General features: G+C 45.5%; 1 protein-coding gene across 1 annotated transcript in view; it reads left to right on the forward strand.

The window, feature by feature from the left end:
• The window catches only part of ints2 (integrator complex subunit 2), a 54,725-nt gene that overhangs the window by 16,527 nt on the left and 19,613 nt on the right, over positions 1-18,585 (forward strand). Inside the window, exons 10-14 of the mRNA XM_070856936.1 lie at positions 4,117-4,188; positions 10,185-10,299; positions 13,217-13,285; positions 15,399-15,533; positions 17,949-18,125. Coding sequence (XP_070713037.1) covers positions 4,117-4,188; positions 10,185-10,299; positions 13,217-13,285; positions 15,399-15,533; positions 17,949-18,125 — 568 coding nt within the window. The remainder of the gene's footprint in view (positions 1-4,116; positions 4,189-10,184; positions 10,300-13,216; positions 13,286-15,398; positions 15,534-17,948; positions 18,126-18,585) is intronic.

Genomic DNA, 18,585 nt, shown 5'->3' on the forward strand with positions numbered 1-18,585 from the left:
TACCTTAGCAATAGTCAGCGGTGAGGAAAGGAAATTGAGAGAAGGAAAATAAATAGCATATGCACTGATTGTGGCAAAAGAGCAGAGGGCTTTGACATTTGATTGTAAATATATATGCTGAGCACAGAATTTGCCAGTAATCAACTGCAGATTTATCCTTTAATAAACCTCATCATGCATCAAGGACACAACACACGTTGACAGTCAGTATCCACACTTGACAGCCGTTGACAGCACCGAATGATTGAAAATAAACTAAACAGTCGCAACCAGGGCTAGATATTTAAAGCTGTAATCTAATCTAGGGTTACAAAGGATAGTCCGAACCACTTGTTTTTATCCTTTTGGTTTATGGAGTCACCTTAACCCCTTGATTCAATTACTGCCCTGTAATCACTTCCAGGTATGCAGTCTCTATAATAACTTCTTTGTTTTCTATAACTATTGAATGGCCAGTTACTAGAAGAAAAGTTCCACCTAGTAGCAGATAAGAAGCATGATGCTGAAAATCATACGCTATATTTGCTCTATATGCAATCATTAACTTGCACTGGTCTGTGTGTGTGCGTGCGTGTTGCATCTCTCAGTAACAAGCTAATGACTTGCCTATCAGTCACTCATTTTGGTTTCAGAAGCAGCCTGTTTTGAGGCAAAAGTAAGCATAGTTCTTGATAAACATCTTGCTCATCCAGGACAATAACCTATCAGTGCTCTTTGTTTAAAATGATATGTAAAGAAAGGACCCGAAATCAAAGTACCAGCACCCAGAGAACCAAGGATTCAGGAAGAAAATTGGCACAAGAAATGTGATCCAAGTTAGAAAGTGCAGGAGTGTGGACATTAGGAGTACAGATTGAGCTATGTGGCCACACTGTCTCGGCTCACGTATAACAAATGGTCACATGAACATGGTCCTTGACAGCTGCCAGAAGGGAGGGAGAATCAATCCCAAGTGATTTCCAGTTGCCTAATCACAGAATGGCATGGACTGAGGTCTGGGAATATATTTCCTTCATGGCGAGATATGGTGTGTAGACCAGGGCCAACTTCTAGAGGAAGGAGAAAAGTCTAACAACGTGTATTCATATAGCGCCTTTAACGTAGTAAAACGTCCCAAGGCATGATCAAACATAATTTGACACCGAGCCACATAAGGAGATATTGGGGCAGATGAACAAAAGCTTGGTGAAAGAGGCAGGTTTAAAGGAGGAGAGAGAGGAAGAGAAGTTTAGCGAGGGAATTCCACAGCTTGGAGCCCAGGCAGCTGAATTGCAGCCACCAGTGGTGGAGCAGTTGAAATCGGGGATGCTCAAGAGATCAGAATTGAAGGAGCGCAGAGATCTCGGAAGGCTGTGGGGCTGGAGGAGACTATACAGATAGGGAGGGGCGAGGCAAAATTGGGAGCTAATGTAGGTCAGCGAGCACGGGGGCGATGGGTGAGCAGGACTTGGTGTGAGTTAGGACACGGGGCAGCAGAGTTTTTGATCACCTCAAGTTTACGGAGGGTAGAAGAAAACGCTTTACAGAGCCTGTGTCCACTTTCCCATTAGTGAGTTGGAACACTGAATTTTATTTTTAAAAAGACATAAAAGCTACAAGGAGTGGAGAACACAAGTTCTATTCCTTTATTTTCTACGTTCCGTTCACAGCCGCACTGGTTGAGGTGCCACTGAGCACAGAGAGGAGCACAAGCCAGAAGCAGTGTCATGCTCGAGCCACAAGGTGGCGGAGTGGGGTATCATTGGCAGGTGTCCTGGGGCAGGTTAATCACTCACATTCTTCATGCATAGCCCAAGTGTGATCGATAAGATTGGGCCGAACAAAGAGGATCTCTTGACATTCAAAAAAAAAAATTATAAATGTGGCTGCATATATAGAAGCACAGGCAAACACATACAAAATGTCTGAATAGTTCCTTATCGCCTTCTCTAGAATTGACTAAATGAGCAAATAACCTTGCAGATCTTATAGCCAAGGTCAAGATTCTCTCTCCCACGTCGCCCCCCTCCCCCCCTACTGTCCTGTAAGACCCAGCCTGTGTCACATTTGGACTCTTATTCCCAGACAATCTGCTTTCCATACCAAAATCTGCAACATTTCTTCAATTTTTTATTTTCCTGACCAAGATCATTTTAAATCTTGGTTCATAAATATTTCAGGGCAGACGTCATGTTTTGGCTAAGTATTCAAGGTTGCTAATTCTTCATATTAAATCCCCAGCTTAGTAGAACTTGCATTTGAGATGCTGTATAATTTTGTCCTTTTGCTTAACAAGGCTTAAGATGGTGTGGTCAAAGCATGCAATAGAAAAAAAATGTTTAGTCTGTTTTGCAACAAAGCCTGTCCCATTGAGCGATGACAGATAAAGCTGGATGGCAGGTTTCTGTTTACCGTCCCTCAGTGGCCCTAATGTTGGGAGGGGATGCAGGCAGAAGGTGCTTCCTCAAACGAAGAGACAATTCGACACAATTTGCCCTGAGGCAGTTTCATTCACCACCCAGCAGTTCGTTGTCGGTCTGCTATGGCAGAGATTTAGGGGGTTAATTAAGAAGTGAAGTACTGAAGTGGAATCTTGTATTGTCAGCAGTGCTGTCATAAAATCACAGAAATTTACAGCACAGAAGGAGGCCATTCGACCCATTGTGTCTGTTTCGGCTGATATAGAGCTATCCAGCCTAATCTCACTTTCCAGGTTTTGGTCCGTAACCCTGTAGGTTACAGCACTTCAAGTGCATATCCAAATACTTTTTAAATGCTATGAGAATTTCTGCCTCATAATTTTATACACCTCAATTAGGTCTCAACCTCCGTCTCCTCTGTTCCAAGAAAACAACCCCAGCCTATCCAATCTTTCCTCATAGCTAAAATTCACCAGTCCAGGCAACATCCTCGTAAATCTCCTCTGTACCCTCTCTAGTGCAATCACATCTTTCCTGTAATGTGGTGACCAGAACTGCACACAGTACCCTAGCTGTGGCCTAACTAGTGTTTTATACTGCTCTTATCTTTTATGCCGCAGATAATAAAGGCAAGTATCCCATGTGGCTTCTTAACCACCTGCTACAGTTCTGCTATCTTCAGGGATCTGTGGACCTGCACTCCAAGGTCCCTCTGTCCCTCTACACTTCTCAGTGTCCTATCATTTATTGTGTATTCCCTTTCCTTGTTAGCCCTCCCCAAATGCATTACCTCACACTTCTCCGGTTTGAATTCCATTTGCCACTGTTCTGCCCACCTGACCAGTCCATTGATATCTTCGTGTAGTCTACAGCTTTTTTCTTCATTATCAACCACATGCCCAATTTTTGTATCATCTGCAAACTTCTTAATCATACCCCCTACATTCAAGTCCAAATCATTGATATCTACTCCAGAAGAGATGTTAAACTAGGTCCCATAGTTCCAGTAGTTCAGATGGACATTAAAAATCTGATGCCACTTAAAAAAAAATTCATTCACTGGATGTGGGCATCGCTGGCAAGGCCGGCATTTATTGGCCATCCCTAATTGTCCTTGAGAAGGTGGCGGTGTGTCATCGCCTTGACCCACTGCAGTCTGTGTGGTGAAGGTACTCCCACAGTGCTGTTAGGGAGGGAGTTCCAGGATTTTGACCCAGCGACAATGAAGGAATGGCCCATATATTTCCTGGTCAGGATGGTGTGTGGCTTGGAGGGGAGCTTTGAGGTGTTGGTGTTCCCATGCGCTTGCTGCCCTTGTCATTCTAGGTGGTAGAGGTCGCGGGTTTGGGAGGTGTTATCGAAGAAGTCTTGCAAGTTGCTGCAGTGCACACTGCAAGAAGAGGGCAGGTGCCCTGGGCAATATCCTCCCTCAGCCTACACCGCCAATAAACAAATTGACTAGTTGATCAACTCGTGGTTGTTTCTTAGGATGTTGCTGGTGCACTTGCCAACATTACAATCACTACACTCATTGTTGGAAGCACTTTGAGACGTTTCTACATAATAAGGTCCTCTATAAATGGAAGTTTTATTATGAAATGATTGATGATGTGTGGAGAGGAATAACTTCAGGAGGGAGAGAAGAAACAAAAAATGCTAATTGTGCAGGTTTGCCTCTGTGTTCAGGATATTATACTTCAGTTTATTTTGTTTGCAGCACTCCTGAACAGGAGCAAATGACCGTGATGTGGTTAAGCTGGATGATCAGAGAGGAGGCATATTTTGAGAGGTGAGATTCAATGTTGGGCCCCTGCTTTCAGCAGTATTTCTGCATTTTACCCGTAATGTAAGGTCTCGGGTTAGAATTCTCAGTTGGTGTGAAGTTAAGTAGAAGCAGCTGATCCGAGGTGGACCAGATGGCTTCATCTTCCAAAAAGGTGCCGTATCAGGCAAATCCGATCCAGATGAGAGCATTTAATTCGAGCAGCGGCTTCTCTCCGTGTCTTGGTCAGCATTCCTCCCTCGAACCGTGTCACCAAAATAAAGGTGAAGTGCTCATCCATCTGATTACTATGTGTGAATCATAGAATCATAGACATTTACAGAACGGAAGGAGGCCATTCGGCCAATCGTGTCCGTGACGGCCCACAAAGAGATATCCAGCCTAATACTACTTTCCAACCCTTGGTCCATAGCCTTGTAGGTTACGGCACTTCAGGTGCATATCCAAGTACTTTTAAAATGCTGTGAGGGTTTCTGCCTCTACCACCCTTTCAGGCAGTGAGTTCCAAACCCCCAACACCCTTTGGATGATTTTTTTTTCCCTTCAAATCCCCTTCTAAACCTCCTACCACTTTAAATCTATGACCACTCGTTATTGACCCCTCTGCTAAGGGAAATAGGTCCTTCCTATCCACTCTAAGAATATAAGAAATAGGAACAGGAGTAGGCCATATGGCCCCTCGAGCCTACTCCGCCATTCAATAAGATCATGGCAGATCCGATCATGGACTCAGATCCACTTCCTCGACCGCTCCCCATAACCCCTTATTTCATTATCGTTTAAGAAACTGTCTATTTCCGTCTTAAATTTATTCACTGTCCCAGCTTCCACAACTCTCTGAGGCAGCGAATTCCACAGATTTATAACCCTCTGAGAGAAGAAACTCCTCCTCATCTCTCATCTCTGTTTTAAATGGGCGACCCCTTATTCTAAGATCATGTCCTCTAGTTCTAGTCTCCCCCATCAGTGGAAACATCCTCTCTGCATCCACCTTGTCAAGCCCCCTCATAATCTTACATGTTTTGATAAGATCACCTCTCATTCCAATGAGTAGAGGCCCAACCTACTCAACCTTTCCTCATAAGTCAAGCCCCCTCATCCCCGGAATCAACCTTGTGAATCTTCTCTGAACTGCCTCCAAAGCAAATATATCCTTCCTTAAATACAGAGGACCAAAACTGTACGCAGTATTCCAGATGTGGCCTCACCAATACCTTGTATAGGTGTAGCAAGACTTCTCCAAATATATCCTTCCTTAAATACAGAGACCAAAACTGTACGCAGTATTCCAGATGTGGCCTCACCAATACCTTGTATAGGTGTAGCAAGACTTCTCCAAATATATCCTTCCTTAAATACAGAGACCAAAACTGTACGCAGTATTCCAGATATGGCCTCACCAATACCTTATATAGCTGTAGCAAGACTTCTCTGCTTTTATACTCCATCCCCTTGCAATAAAGGCCAAGATTGGTCCTCCTAATCACTTGCTGTACCTGCATACTATCCTTTTGTGTTTCATGCACAAGTACCCCCAGGTCCCGCTGTACTGCGGCACTTTGCAATCTTTCTCTACTTAAATAATAACTTGCTCTTAGATTTTTTTCTGCAAAGTGCATGACCTCACACTTTCCAACATTTTACTCCATCTGCCAAATTTTTGCCCACTTACTTAGCCTGTCTATGTCCTTTTGCAAATTTTTTGTGTCCTCCTCAAACATTGCTTTTCCTCCCATCTTTGTATCATCAGCAAACTTGGCTACGTTACACTCACTCCCTTCCTCCAAATCCTTAATATCGATTGTAAATAGTTGGGGTCCCAGCACTGATCCCTATCTAAGTCTCTAGTCCAACTCTGATCAGCTGCTTCTAATTAACTTCACACCAACTGTAAAGTAATTCAATGTACATGAAGTGCTTTGAGATGTGTCTAAGCCACGCGATAGAAGCAAAAGCAAGGTGTTCTTTTATCAGTATGAGCAGATCCCCTGTTACGATAATTCTTAAACGAATGCAGTTTTCTTATGAGCGTTATACCAGGTCATGCATACTGGGCCATAATTTGCTGGAGGAGGGCATCTTACATTGTCTGCCGTTAGTTAGACTTTCCATTGCGCGTTTAGGTGTTTTAATTTTTTGCGTGGCAAATTGCTGAACGTGCGAGCTAATAACATTGCAACGAGGGAAGCAGGGCATCTGGGACCTGAGTGTACAGGGAAAGCAACTGTGTACCTCCTGAACCAATCAGATTGAATGGTTATGAAATTAACAGTGCAAGGATTGAGAAGGAAGTGTAAATTAGAGTGGGTGCATTTAACGGAAAATCAGGTACAGAAAGAGAAATTAGGGGCTCAGTCCAGGCCATGACTTACATCAATTTTTTTGGAGTAAGTTTTTTCTGGCATAAGTTTAAAAAATGCCATTTCCCCCCCCAAAATTTGCTCCAGAGTAAGTCAGTTAGGTACAATTTTTTAAGGTCAGTTTTTATTTCAAAATGCGGCGTTCCCAGACACTTAGGGCAGTTTTGGTCATTTATGCCACTTTGGCCAGCAAAAACTTACTCTAAATCCACTTAGGTCAGCGTATGTGGCCAGCTCTGAAAAACCTTATGGGCAGTGAAAAAAAAGCAGCGCACATTTGGCACACATTAGGGCAGGGGCAGGGAAGGGAAGGGGACGAGAGATGACCTCAACAACCAAACACAAACATTGCAAGGAAAAGCTCAAACAATTAAAATACTAATAAAAATGAAGTAAATCCTACCGGAGAAATGTGAGTTGCTGGCCGCGATGTCACAGGGGCGGGGGGGGGGGGGGGGGTAGCCGGAGAGACACTCTTTCTCCCGCCCCCTCCCCCCCAAACTCTCCTCCTCCCTCCCCCAAAAAGAAACTCTCCCTCTTCTCCCCCCCCCCCCCCCCAAAACTCTACTCTCCTCCTCCCACCCCGAAAAAAACTCTCCTCCTCCCACCCCCAAAAAAACTCTCCTCCTCCCACCCAAAAAAAAACTCTCCTCCTCCCCCCCACAAAAAAAACCTCTCCTCCCCCCCCCAAAAAAAACTCTCCTCCCCCCCCAAAAAAAACTCTCCTTCCCCCCCAAAAAAAACCTCTCCTCCCCCCCCCCGCAAAAAAAACTCTCCTCCTCCCCCCCCCCAAAAGAACTCTCCTCCCCCCCCCCCCAAAAAAACTCTCCTCCTCCTCCCCCCCGCAAAAAAAACTCTCCTCCTCCCCCCCCCCAAAAAAACTCTCCTCCTCCCCCCCCCAAAAAAACTCTCCTCCTCCCCCCCCCAAACAAAACTCTCCTCCTCCCCCCCCAAAAAAAACTCTCCTCCTCCTCCCCCTCAAAAAAACTCTCCTCCCCCCAAAAAAAAACCTTTCTCCTCTCCCCCCCCCCCCCCCCTCCCAGGAACGCTCCTCCCCCCCCCCCCCCCACAGGCACGCTCCTCTCCCCCCCCCCCCCCCCCCCCCCAGGCACGCTCCTCTTTCCCCCCCCCCCCCCAGGCACGCTCCTCCCCCTCCCCTCCAAAGCTCTCCTTCCCCCCCTCCCCCCGCAAAGCTCCTCCTCCCCCCCTCCCCCCGCAAAGCTCTCCTCCCCCCCTCCCCCCACAAAGCTCTCCTCTCCTCCCCCCCTGCCCCCGCAAAGCTCTCCTCTCCTTGCCCCCTCCCCTCCAAAGCTCCCCCCCCCCCCTGCAAAGCTCTCATTCCCCCACCCCCCCCAAAGCTGCTCTCCTCCTCCTCCCCCCCCACCCCCAATCAAAAGTCACAAGCACAGCCACTAAATAAAAAATAGAAGCGAAGTCCTACCTGCCCGGGACCTCAGTGGGTGGGCCGGCTGGTCGGTGCAGGAGGCCACTCGGCCGCGGATAGGGTGCGGCGAGATCAGGGGCCCCTTCGGCCGGGGATAGGGGCTGCAAGCATCGGGTCCTGCTCACAGCCCACAGGCCGCGATGGGAGGGCAGGAACATGCGCGCAGCTCTCACTGAGCAGTGCACTCCGAAGAGTGACCAGGATGGGGCCCCTTTTTTCTGACGCCCTTTCCAGCGCGCAAAGTCGGCGCGCTTCAGGTTAGTACGCCGAAAAAACGGTTCGGGCAATGTTGGGCCCAAAGAGATGGAAAAAAAGAATAGATTAAGAGAGAACAAAAAGAGAAAAGCAAAGTTTAAAAAAAACATTTTTTATTTTACATTTTTAAAATTTCCAACAATATTTAAAATGTGAAGGAATGAGACTCCACACTTGTAATAGTTAATTTTCAATGCCAGAGAGGTTGACTGGCAGTAATTAACACTTATCACATCGTTAAAAGGGTACTTAGTCTGAAATGGATAAGATGTAACTTTCTGTGGCGAGTTTAGTTCGTAACTACGTCGCAAATACAGCAACTTCACGCCATTCAATGTATTTCAATGTTGAGCCAGACAGCGAGTTGCAGTTTTCAAATACAGCAACTCTTGGATATTTGAATTTAACTGCGCATCCCCTTGCCTGACGTTGCTGTACCGTTGGCACTTAAATAACAGCGAGTGCCATTAGCCCCAGTCATTTTAACAGCAAATTATGGCCTAATATATAATTCAACTGCTAAAGTGTTAATGCAGCTCCATTTTTTGGATGAGACATTAAACTGAGACCCCATCTGTCCTCTCGGGTGGACATAAAAGATCCCACGGCCCACGGCACTGAATCAGAAGGTTGTGGGGTTTAAGTTCCTTGCCAGAGACCTGAGCACAAAATCTAGCTGACACTCCAGTGCAGCACTGAGGGAGTGCTGCACTGTTGGAGATGCCGTATTTTGGATGAGACGTTAAGAGTCTGTCCTCTTGTGGACGTAAAAGATCCCATGACGCTCTTTTGAGGAAGAGCAGCGGAGTTCTCTCCAATGTCCTGGGCAACATTTATCCCTCAACCAATCTCTCTAGAACAGATTATCTGGTCATTATCACATTTCTGTTTGCGGGAGTTTGCTATGTGAAAATTAGCTGCTGCGCTCCTTGCATTGCAACAGTGGCTACACTTCAAAAAGTACTTCATTGGCTGTAAAGCAGTTTGGGACGTTCTGAGGTCATGAAAGGCGCTATAGAAATGCAAGTCTTTTTTTAAGGCTACAAAATCTGATTGCTGAACAACCCTGAAGTTAACTGCTGTTTGAGGAAATTCTGCAAATTGCCAGGTGCCTGTAAATTTCTAGCTCTAGGACAACCTGTAAACTTTTCTCTGGCAAATAACCTGTAATTGTCCTCAGCAAGAAATTGCCGCCTTTGCTTTTTTTAATATGTACTTTTGACACTTTGAACTTTAATGTCTGAAATGTGATGCGTTCTCTCAAAACTATTAAACTGCACTTCCTAATGGCCAACTCGAGCATCGTTGGCAGTGGCCTGGGAGCAGCCACCAGGCATGCCAGATGTGTTGAGCACCCAATGGGGAAGGGCGAGAAACTGAAATGGGGAAAATGCCCAAGTAAAATGGCTCTTGTTTAGATCTGTCTGGGTCGGGTTAGAAAATAGGTCATGTGTTTTAGCACACTGTGCTGTCCAGGCTCTGCTTTCACGATGAAAGGATTTATTTTATTCATTGGATGTGGGCATCGCTGGCAAGGCCGGCATTTATTGCCCATCTCGGTTGTGGTGAATACAGCTGAGTGGCTTGCTAGGCATTTCAGAGGAGCAGTTAAGAGTCAACCAAAATGCTGTGGGTCTGGAGTCACATATACACCAGACTGGGTAAGGACGGCAGATTTCCTTCCCAAAGGACGTTGGTGAACCAGATGGGTTTTTACAATAATCCGGTCGTACCATGACTGATACTAGCTCTTCATTGCACATTTTTATTTAATTGAATTTAAATTCTCCAGCTGCCGTGGTGGTACTTGAACTCATGTACCAGATCATTCCTCCAGGCTGCTGGATTACTAGTCCAGTAACATTACACTACCATACCCCTATAGTCGCTTACCCACAATATTCGGATGGAGTAAAATAACAGTTTTCTTGTGTGTGTTCCAGTACCACAGGGGTCTCTGCTTCATTTGGTGAGATGTTGCTATTGGTTGCAATGTATTTCCATAGTAACCAACTTAATGCCATCATCGATTTGGTCTGTTCCACTCTGGGGATGAAGGTAAGTCTGACTCTGTCGCTTTCTTTTTGTAGTTTACAGGTGTTGAGAAAATGAAAGCATAGAAAAGAGGTGCAGGAGCAGGCCATTGGGCCCTTCGAGCCTGCACCACCATTCAATATGATCATGGCTGATCATTCAACCTCAGTGCCCCAGCCTTCTCTCCATACCCGCGATCCATTTTGAATATGTCCAACGAACTGGACTCAACAACTTTCTGTGGCAGAGAATTCCACATGTTAACAATTCTCTGGGTGAAAAAGTTTCTCCTCATCTCGGACTTATATGGCTTACCCCTTATCCTTAGACTGTGTCCTCTGGTTCTGGACTTCCCCAACATCGGAAACATTCTTCTGCATCTAACCTGTCCAGTCCCATCAGAATTTTATACATTTCTATGAGATCCCCTCTCATTCTTCTAAAGCAGTTGCTCTTTAGCTAAAGGTTTCTCTTTCGAAAGATTGTGGGGGGGATATTCACCACATGCACACGCGCGCACACTTTTTTCCATTCTGTTCACCCAGGGCTGTTCATCACTTGTGAGGGACCTGATCCCACGCTGCAACTAATGCTGTCTTAGTCACCAGGGCACGTACAGGAGCTAACCAGGGCCCAATGATCCCTCCCTCTGGGGATTGTACTCAGCTTCTACTGTAGCATTGAAGCAGATGTGGGAAGTTGTTGGCAGTGCTGTGTCTGTTCACCTTCCTGCTGTTCATGAATAATATTGAAACCCTAACAGTAAAAACATTTTAAAAATGAAAAACATTTTGACATTTTCCTACAAGATAGAAACTGAATTTGAAAGGAAGGGATCAGAAATGATAATGACGGTGCAGGATGTTGATGATGTGCAGGATATTGTGTTCAGTTTTGGTCTCCTAATCTGAGGAAGGACGTTCTTGCTATTGAGGGAGTGAAGCGAAGGTTCACCAGACTAATTCCCGGGATGGCAGGACTGACATATGAGGAGAGACTGGATCGACTGGGCCTATATTCACTGGAGTTTAGAAGACTGAGAGGGGATCTCACAGAAACATATAAAATTCTGACGGGACTGGACAGGTTAGATGCAGGAAGAATGTTCCCGATGTTGTTAACCTGTGGAATTCCCTGCCGCAGAGTGTTGTTGATGCCAGTTCATTGGATGTATTCAAGATGGAGTTAGATATGGCCCTTACGGCTAAAGGGATCAAGGGGTATGGAGAGAAAGCGGGAAAGGGGTACTGGGGGAATGATCAGCCATGATCATATTGAATGGTGGTGCAGGCTCAAAGGGCCGAATGGCCTACTCCTGCACCTATTTTCTATGTTTCTTTGACACACTGCCCTCGAGTGGTAAAATTCAAACTTGCTTGGGAGTTTCCTTTTAGCCTTCTTCAATGCAACTGAGTGGCTTGCTAGGCATTTCAGAGGGCAGTTCAAAGTCAATCACATTGCTGTGGGTCTGGAGACACATATACGCCAAACCGGGTAAGGGTGGCAGATTTCCTTCCCTAAAGGACATTAGTGAACCACATGGGTTTTTACAATAATTTCTCCTTTCCCATCGGGAAGACAAACTGAGCAGAGAGTGTAGGTGAGTTATCCTCTCCTCCCCCAAGGAATAGAGGGGAATATTGAAGGATGAATTGGGTCACCTGAGTCCACTGTTCTGAGGGCATGATTAGAGTAGTCACCCAGAAACAGATACTCCCCCCCCCCCCCGCTTAACCGAGGCCTGAAGCATGGTGTGACGGGAAGAAAGACAATAAATACAGTGTGATTGGAGAAAGAAGGTTGCATTTAAACAACAAGTTGCATTTATATTGCTCCTTCAGAATAGAAACATGCCGTAAAGTGCTTTGCAGGAACATTATCAAAACTAAATGGAAGCTATTGGGTGGGGGAGGCGGTGAGCAAAAATTTAGTCAAAGGTGGGCTTCAAAGTGGTTCTTAAAGGGAGGACAGGGAATTGGAGGGATTTAGGAATGGAATTCCAAGCATGAGACCTAGGTGGCTGGAGACACGCCTGTCAACCGTGGGCAAAGGGAAGGGGCATGTACAACAGGCCAGTGTCAGAGTAATGGAGAGTTTGGGTGTGCAGGGGTTGCTGTAGAGCTGGAGAAGTTAACCAAAATGGGGAGATACAAGGCCATTAAGGAATTTAAACAAAAGGATGAGAATTTTGAATTGGAAATGTTTGGGGGGGCGGGGGGGTGCAAGAGCCAACATAGGTCAGGGTGATGGGTTAAGAACATAAGGAATAGGAACAGGAGTGGGCCATACAGCCTGCTGCGCCATTCAATAAGATCATGGCTCATCGTCGACCTCAACTGCACTTTCCCGCCTGATCTCCATATCCCTTGATTCTGCTAGACTCCAAAATGTATCTGTCTCAGCCTTGAATATATTCAGCGATTCAGCATCCACAGCCCTCTGGGCCAGAGAATTCCAAAGATTCACAACGCTCTGAGTGAAGAAATTCCTCCTCATCTCAGTCCTAAATGGCCTACCCCTTATCCTGAGACTGCCCTCCCCTCCCCCTGCCCCCTCCCCATTCTAGATATGCCAGCCAGTAGTTAGTGTGGGTTTTAGATGAGCTCAAATTTATGAAGGTTGGAAGATGGGCGGTTAGCCAGGAGAGCCTGGGAATAGTCTAGTCTGATGGTGACTGGCATGGATGGGCTACGATCGGGGCAGAGGTAGCCGATATTCCGACTGCAAACTCCAGGCAGAGAGCATCCTTCACCAGTAACGCATATTGGAAATTCCAGCAATGTGAAGTCAGAAAATGACTCCTTAAATGTTAACCTTTGCAAACGCGTGTTGCTCAGAGATGCAGCTTTGCCTATCGGAGGCAGTCTTGAGGCCGTGCTGCTGTTTTTTATCTGGTCTTCCCTGTTGAAAGAAACTAACAGCCTTATAATTTCTGGCTTAGATTGCAATTAAACCAAGCTCGCTGAACAGGATGAAAACCATCTTCACACAGGAGATATTCACGGAACAGGTGAGTCCACAGCTTGCCCGCACCTTTACCTTGGCATTTATAAATAGAAAACGATCAGCGTCTATAAAGTTTTTAATTCTCGTGCAGTTTGAATCACAAATCTCAAGAGTACTTGACTTGAGACTTTCATGCTATGGCCCTCTGCACTCTCCCTTGTTTTTCAGCATAAATAAAATTCTACACAAGTCTCATCACATCTTGCAGAAACATCCCAAAGTGCATCACATACAATGAGTTATTTTGAACTGCTGTTGTTGCTATGTAAGCAAATGTGGCAGCCATTTTGTGCACAACAAGGTCCCCCATATAGGAATGAGATTAACGACCAATTAATCTATTGTTGGTTCGGGGGGCAATGTTTGCCAGGAAACCTAGATGTGCTTAGAATAGTGCCATGGGATCTTTAATGTTCAGTTGAACTCTCGGAACGGGTGAATAGGACTTCGGTTTAACTTTTTATGACTCCCAAGAGCATTATCCACCGCACTCCACCTAGCTGTCATATACACGTACTGTTGTCGAGCTCCCGTGATTCACTGAAGGGAAAATTTCCTGCTCTATGGCACAAATCCTTACAGATCAGATAGGTACCAGGTTCAATCCCAGTTTCTACTGAGTTACCTGAGCTGGGGCAACAGTAGGGTCCCAGTATTCCTGGGCTTGGGAGGGTAAAAATTGACCAGGAATCTTGCACCTGAATGCCATCCAGTGAATCCCTCATAAACTATGCATGCGTGTGAACGTTGGGTGACATCAGCCTCTTGCCTGCTGATGCTCACTGTCTCAGCCCCCACATAAAGCACAGCCACTTGCGCAAAGTACCACACAAGCGGCTGCTGAGGAGACATACCCCAGCATGAGTCAGGAGAGGTAGGTGCAAACTAGAAGGAAAATATTATATACAGTTACTAATTAAGCAGAAACCAGTATGCGATCAGTTTACGTGGATGCAACTGGCTTTATTTCTGCTTGTGAGGGAGGCACAGTGCAGCGTACAGACAAGTTCTATGGAAACTGAGTTCGGAAACATTAACCTTTTGTAAAACAGATTTGAACTTTTCTCACCGCCTAGATTTGTATCTTTGCTACTTGGAGAGTGCCGATGCAGTCTGGTGCCCAGCATCATGCCAGTGTGTCTTAGGCTGGTTTCCCAGATGCGTGAGATCGCAACCAGGCAGGATACCCCCCCCATCTGACTGGGGACTGGGAAACCAACCGTACCTCCGCCCACTCCATAACATCGAGGGTTAGAGTTCTCGCCCTCTGTACTGGCTTTTTAAATAATTTTTTTCTCCGTTAGTGTCAGCCGTGGCTCAGTGGATAGTGCTCTCGCCTCTGAGTCAGAAGGTTGTGGGTTCAAGTGCCACTCCTGAGACTTGAGCACAAAATTCTAAGCTAACACGCCAGGGCAGTGTTGAATGAATGCTGCACTGTCGGAGGTGCTGTCTTTTGGATGAGACATTAAACTGAGGTTTGCTCTCAGGTAAATGGAAACGATCCCATGGCACTATTTTGAAGAAGAGCTAGGCGTTCTCCCCAGTGCCCTGGCCAATATTTATCCCTCAATCAACATAACAAAAGCAGAATAGCTGGTCATTATCACATTGCTGTTTGTATGATCTTGCCCGAATTGGCTGCCGCATTTCCTACATTACAACAGTGACTACAAAGCTGTAAAGTGCTTTGGGATGTCCGGTCGTCGTGAAAGGCGCTATATAAATACAATTCTGTCTTTCTTTCAGTTTTCAAGTTTATATATTTAAAGCGCATGTGAAAATGAGGAAATGCCTTTTATCCTGTCTCGGTTGCCCCATCATTTAGTGGAATGTCCGGCTGTTGAGAGAGTTGGTGCATTTCCAGATATCTCCTAGTGCCCCTTCACAACAAGTTACCGGGTCGTGATGAACTACCTAGCTCGGGGTGAACTACCTCAGCACCTACTGCAGGCCAAAAATCAGGAACTTGGGCAGGTTGAAGGATGATGCATGTCAACCTCCTTCCTGCCATTGTGTGATGCAATGTGTGGGATACATTTTTAAACGAGGGACTTTAATTTTGAATATAAAATTTAATGACGTGCTAATTACATTCTCTTATTTCTTTTTAATTCTAGGTAGTTACTGCCCATGCTGTGCGGGTACCTGTTACCAGCAACCTGAGTGCCACCATCACTGGGTTCTTGCCCATACACTGTATTTACCAGCTGTTAAGAAGTCGTGCTTTCACCAAGCACAAGGTTTCTATCAAGGTACTGAAGTACTTTTTCCTGCATTTATTGTATTCAGAAATGTCATTTTTTAAATATAATCTGGACTTGTAGTTTGCCCACGCATCGCCCACAGTGAATGTTATTTTTAGTATACAAGATGGTGATCGAATTGGGAAGGAGACTTCAGAAACTTGCTGCATGTCGCCACCTAGTGGCCAGAGCCTGCAAATAAATAATGACAGTTGACATAACAAAATGTAATAGGAAGTGTTTACATAGAAAATTACAGTGGTAAATTATGACTGAAAAATATGACCAAAAATCATAACATGAAGTAAGCATTCAAAATATATGGGGTGGGAGGAGGTTCGTGTGGAGGTAAAAACCGACACGGACCAGTTGGGCTGAATGGCCTGTTTCTGTGCTGTACATTCTATGTAAGATTCAAATTATATATATTGTAAGATACATTCTTAATTTGTCTCTGAAAAGACATAGCAATGAAGTGAGAAATAATGTTAGAAATGAACTAATTGATATTCGCATTGTATGTTTGTGATGAGGTTTCACGGCAGCAACGTAGAACTCCAACAAATAATCAGTGTTAAAGTACTGCTATGTTTGCATCACTGCAAAGTGATTTCTACTTAGCAACACAAAAGTGTCAGTGCAACTCTGGAGTCAAGTCTCAACCTAACTGGGGCAGAGCAGTGTGAAGCCCCCCCTGGTGGAGGAGCCTCACGCCACTTGGGTTTGACTCTGGGCTGATCCCGGCTGTAATAGGTCGAGTTATGAGAAAAAGACTGGAGGAATTGGCCTTACAGCCTTAAAAGGTAGCTGGGATGTGAGTTATGAAAGATTGTAAATCGCACGGTAAAGGAGGGGATTGAGAACTTAACCTCATTGAGATGCTGAATTGTTGAGTATATTTAAGGCTTAAATAAGGTTATTATTACGTTCAAACTAAATTGCAAGAGTCCCAAACAGGACAGCAGCACAAACTATTGCACCGTGATTAATACACAGAATGTACCTTCCAGATAGAGAAGTGAGGGTGATAATCCCACAATGGTTTAGGAAAGAGTTAATGGATGGGGTCTGGATCAATAACCATGATGGGACAAATAGCATTCCTCATCCGTAATTATCTTGATGACCGCTTTTTGGAGTATGCATCCTGCTTAATGTCAAACCTGGTTTGAGTTTAGAATTGCTTTTAACTGATTTGTGCTGGCAGCATGTAAAACTCAGAGGCTGGGAGTTGAACTTTGTGCACACACCGAGTTCTCTTCTGCTCCTGAGGATTTGATTCGGGGCCAGAAAATATAAACCAGGTACTGCCTGGCTGGAGACATCTACAGTACATCATTACAAGGATCAGCTTAGTGCTAATTCACGGTGTGACAGAAAAAGATTGCAGGGAAAGGTACAAAAATAAACACGATTGGCAGGCGTGTGGAGGAGTCTGAACGAGAGCCACGTGCCAATCCACGGACACAAAGGGAAACTATGAAACTGGGTCAAGCCATCGGTTCCACAACAGCACCAAGGTGAAAGCTATAAAATGGTGAATTGTCTGCCCCCTCTGGAGAATGCTGTGGGCACAAAGAATAGAAATACATTCCTGCCGATTAATGGGAGGAAAGATTGAAGTGATTGCATTAAACTGGAGACTAAAAGACACTTGCAGCAGTGCTGCTCTTTCCTGCACTTTGGCCGTGTGCCGTGGGATTGAAGTCCTGTGATTCCCAATTTGTGAATTCTTTATCTTAATCTGTCTCAGCATTGAGGAGGTGGGTGGGGAACATTGCACGGCAAGTCACTATCACTCTTGCAATCCCTGCTGACCTTCCCACATGGTCACAAGCCATGTCCTAGAGGCTACTTGTCCTTCATCTGTCTTGGACTGAGGAAAGAGGATTAATTGTTACGAAAAGTTTAATCCCCTTCGTAATAAGGAAGAAAATGTAGAAAGGCTTGTGTGGCAAAATCAGTGATGTGATTGGCCTTGGTGCGGAGCAGGGAGAGCAGCCTGAATTACTACTGAAAATGGGTCGTTGCCTGAAGTGTGTCTCGTTTCTCTGACTGCTTCTACTGTCATGCCTTGCTGATGACAGGAGATTGTGTAGGCACAGTAAATGTAACACCTGTACCATCACTAATACGTGTGCATAAATACCGAACATTCAGGCACCTGGGTGTGAATCCAGCTTGACTACTCGCACCAAAGCTTCTGCTGTAAGGGTCCGAATTCAAATGAACATTGACCTTCTGGGTTTGTGTGTCTGGGCAGTGCCTGGTCCCCACTCGGGACACACCCGGTGAGCTATCCCGAACCCTGGGAATTCCATCTGCAGTCCAGTGACAAACCCACTGTGCTTGGTGTTTCTTGTGAAAGCTGATGGGAATAAATACTGCATTTTTCAAAAATGATTTGTTGATTTACACTTTTAGGATTGGATTTACAGACAGATGTGTGAGACAGCAACCCCTCTACACCCTCAGCTAATCCCTCTAATCGATGTTTACATCAACTCCATCCTGACCCCGGCATCCAAGGCTAACCCTGAAGCCACAAACCAACCGATCACAGAACAGGAGGTCCTCAATGTATTCAACGGCCTTACTTGGGTGAGATCATTAAAGCAAGCGGATCTGAAATGAAGTGTTGCACGTTGTGGTTCATGGTAGTGGAATACTGTACCTCGATATTGCATTTTGTTGGAAACGTGAAAAAGATTTCTCTCCTATTCAATGTTCCCTTTAATTTATTCTTGGGTGCGCGGCCCATTCAAAATACCGCGCATGTATGGGTTTTTCCCATCTGAAAGCCGGTGAGCCAGCTATGCTGTAGCTCCACAGCTTAAAGGGAGCAGTGCCCCTATCCTGCTGCCCCGCCATGGTTTCGAGTCACTGCCCTGCTCACCTCGCTTCAAACCCGCCTGTGTTTCCAGATTCAGCTTACATGAGCACCAAGCTTTGCTCCCACCTGGGGAATTGGTGCTTGCAGCTAATCGGGGAAGGGAAGCTGTGCAGTGTTATGAATTTCCGCTCCTAATGCTTAGACGTAATGCCTTGGGAACTGGTGCAT

The sequence above is a fragment of the Pristiophorus japonicus genome, chromosome 16 (genome assembly GCF_044704955.1).
Source record: "Pristiophorus japonicus isolate sPriJap1 chromosome 16, sPriJap1.hap1, whole genome shotgun sequence".
Taxonomy (NCBI): Eukaryota; Metazoa; Chordata; class Chondrichthyes; family Pristiophoridae; genus Pristiophorus; species Pristiophorus japonicus.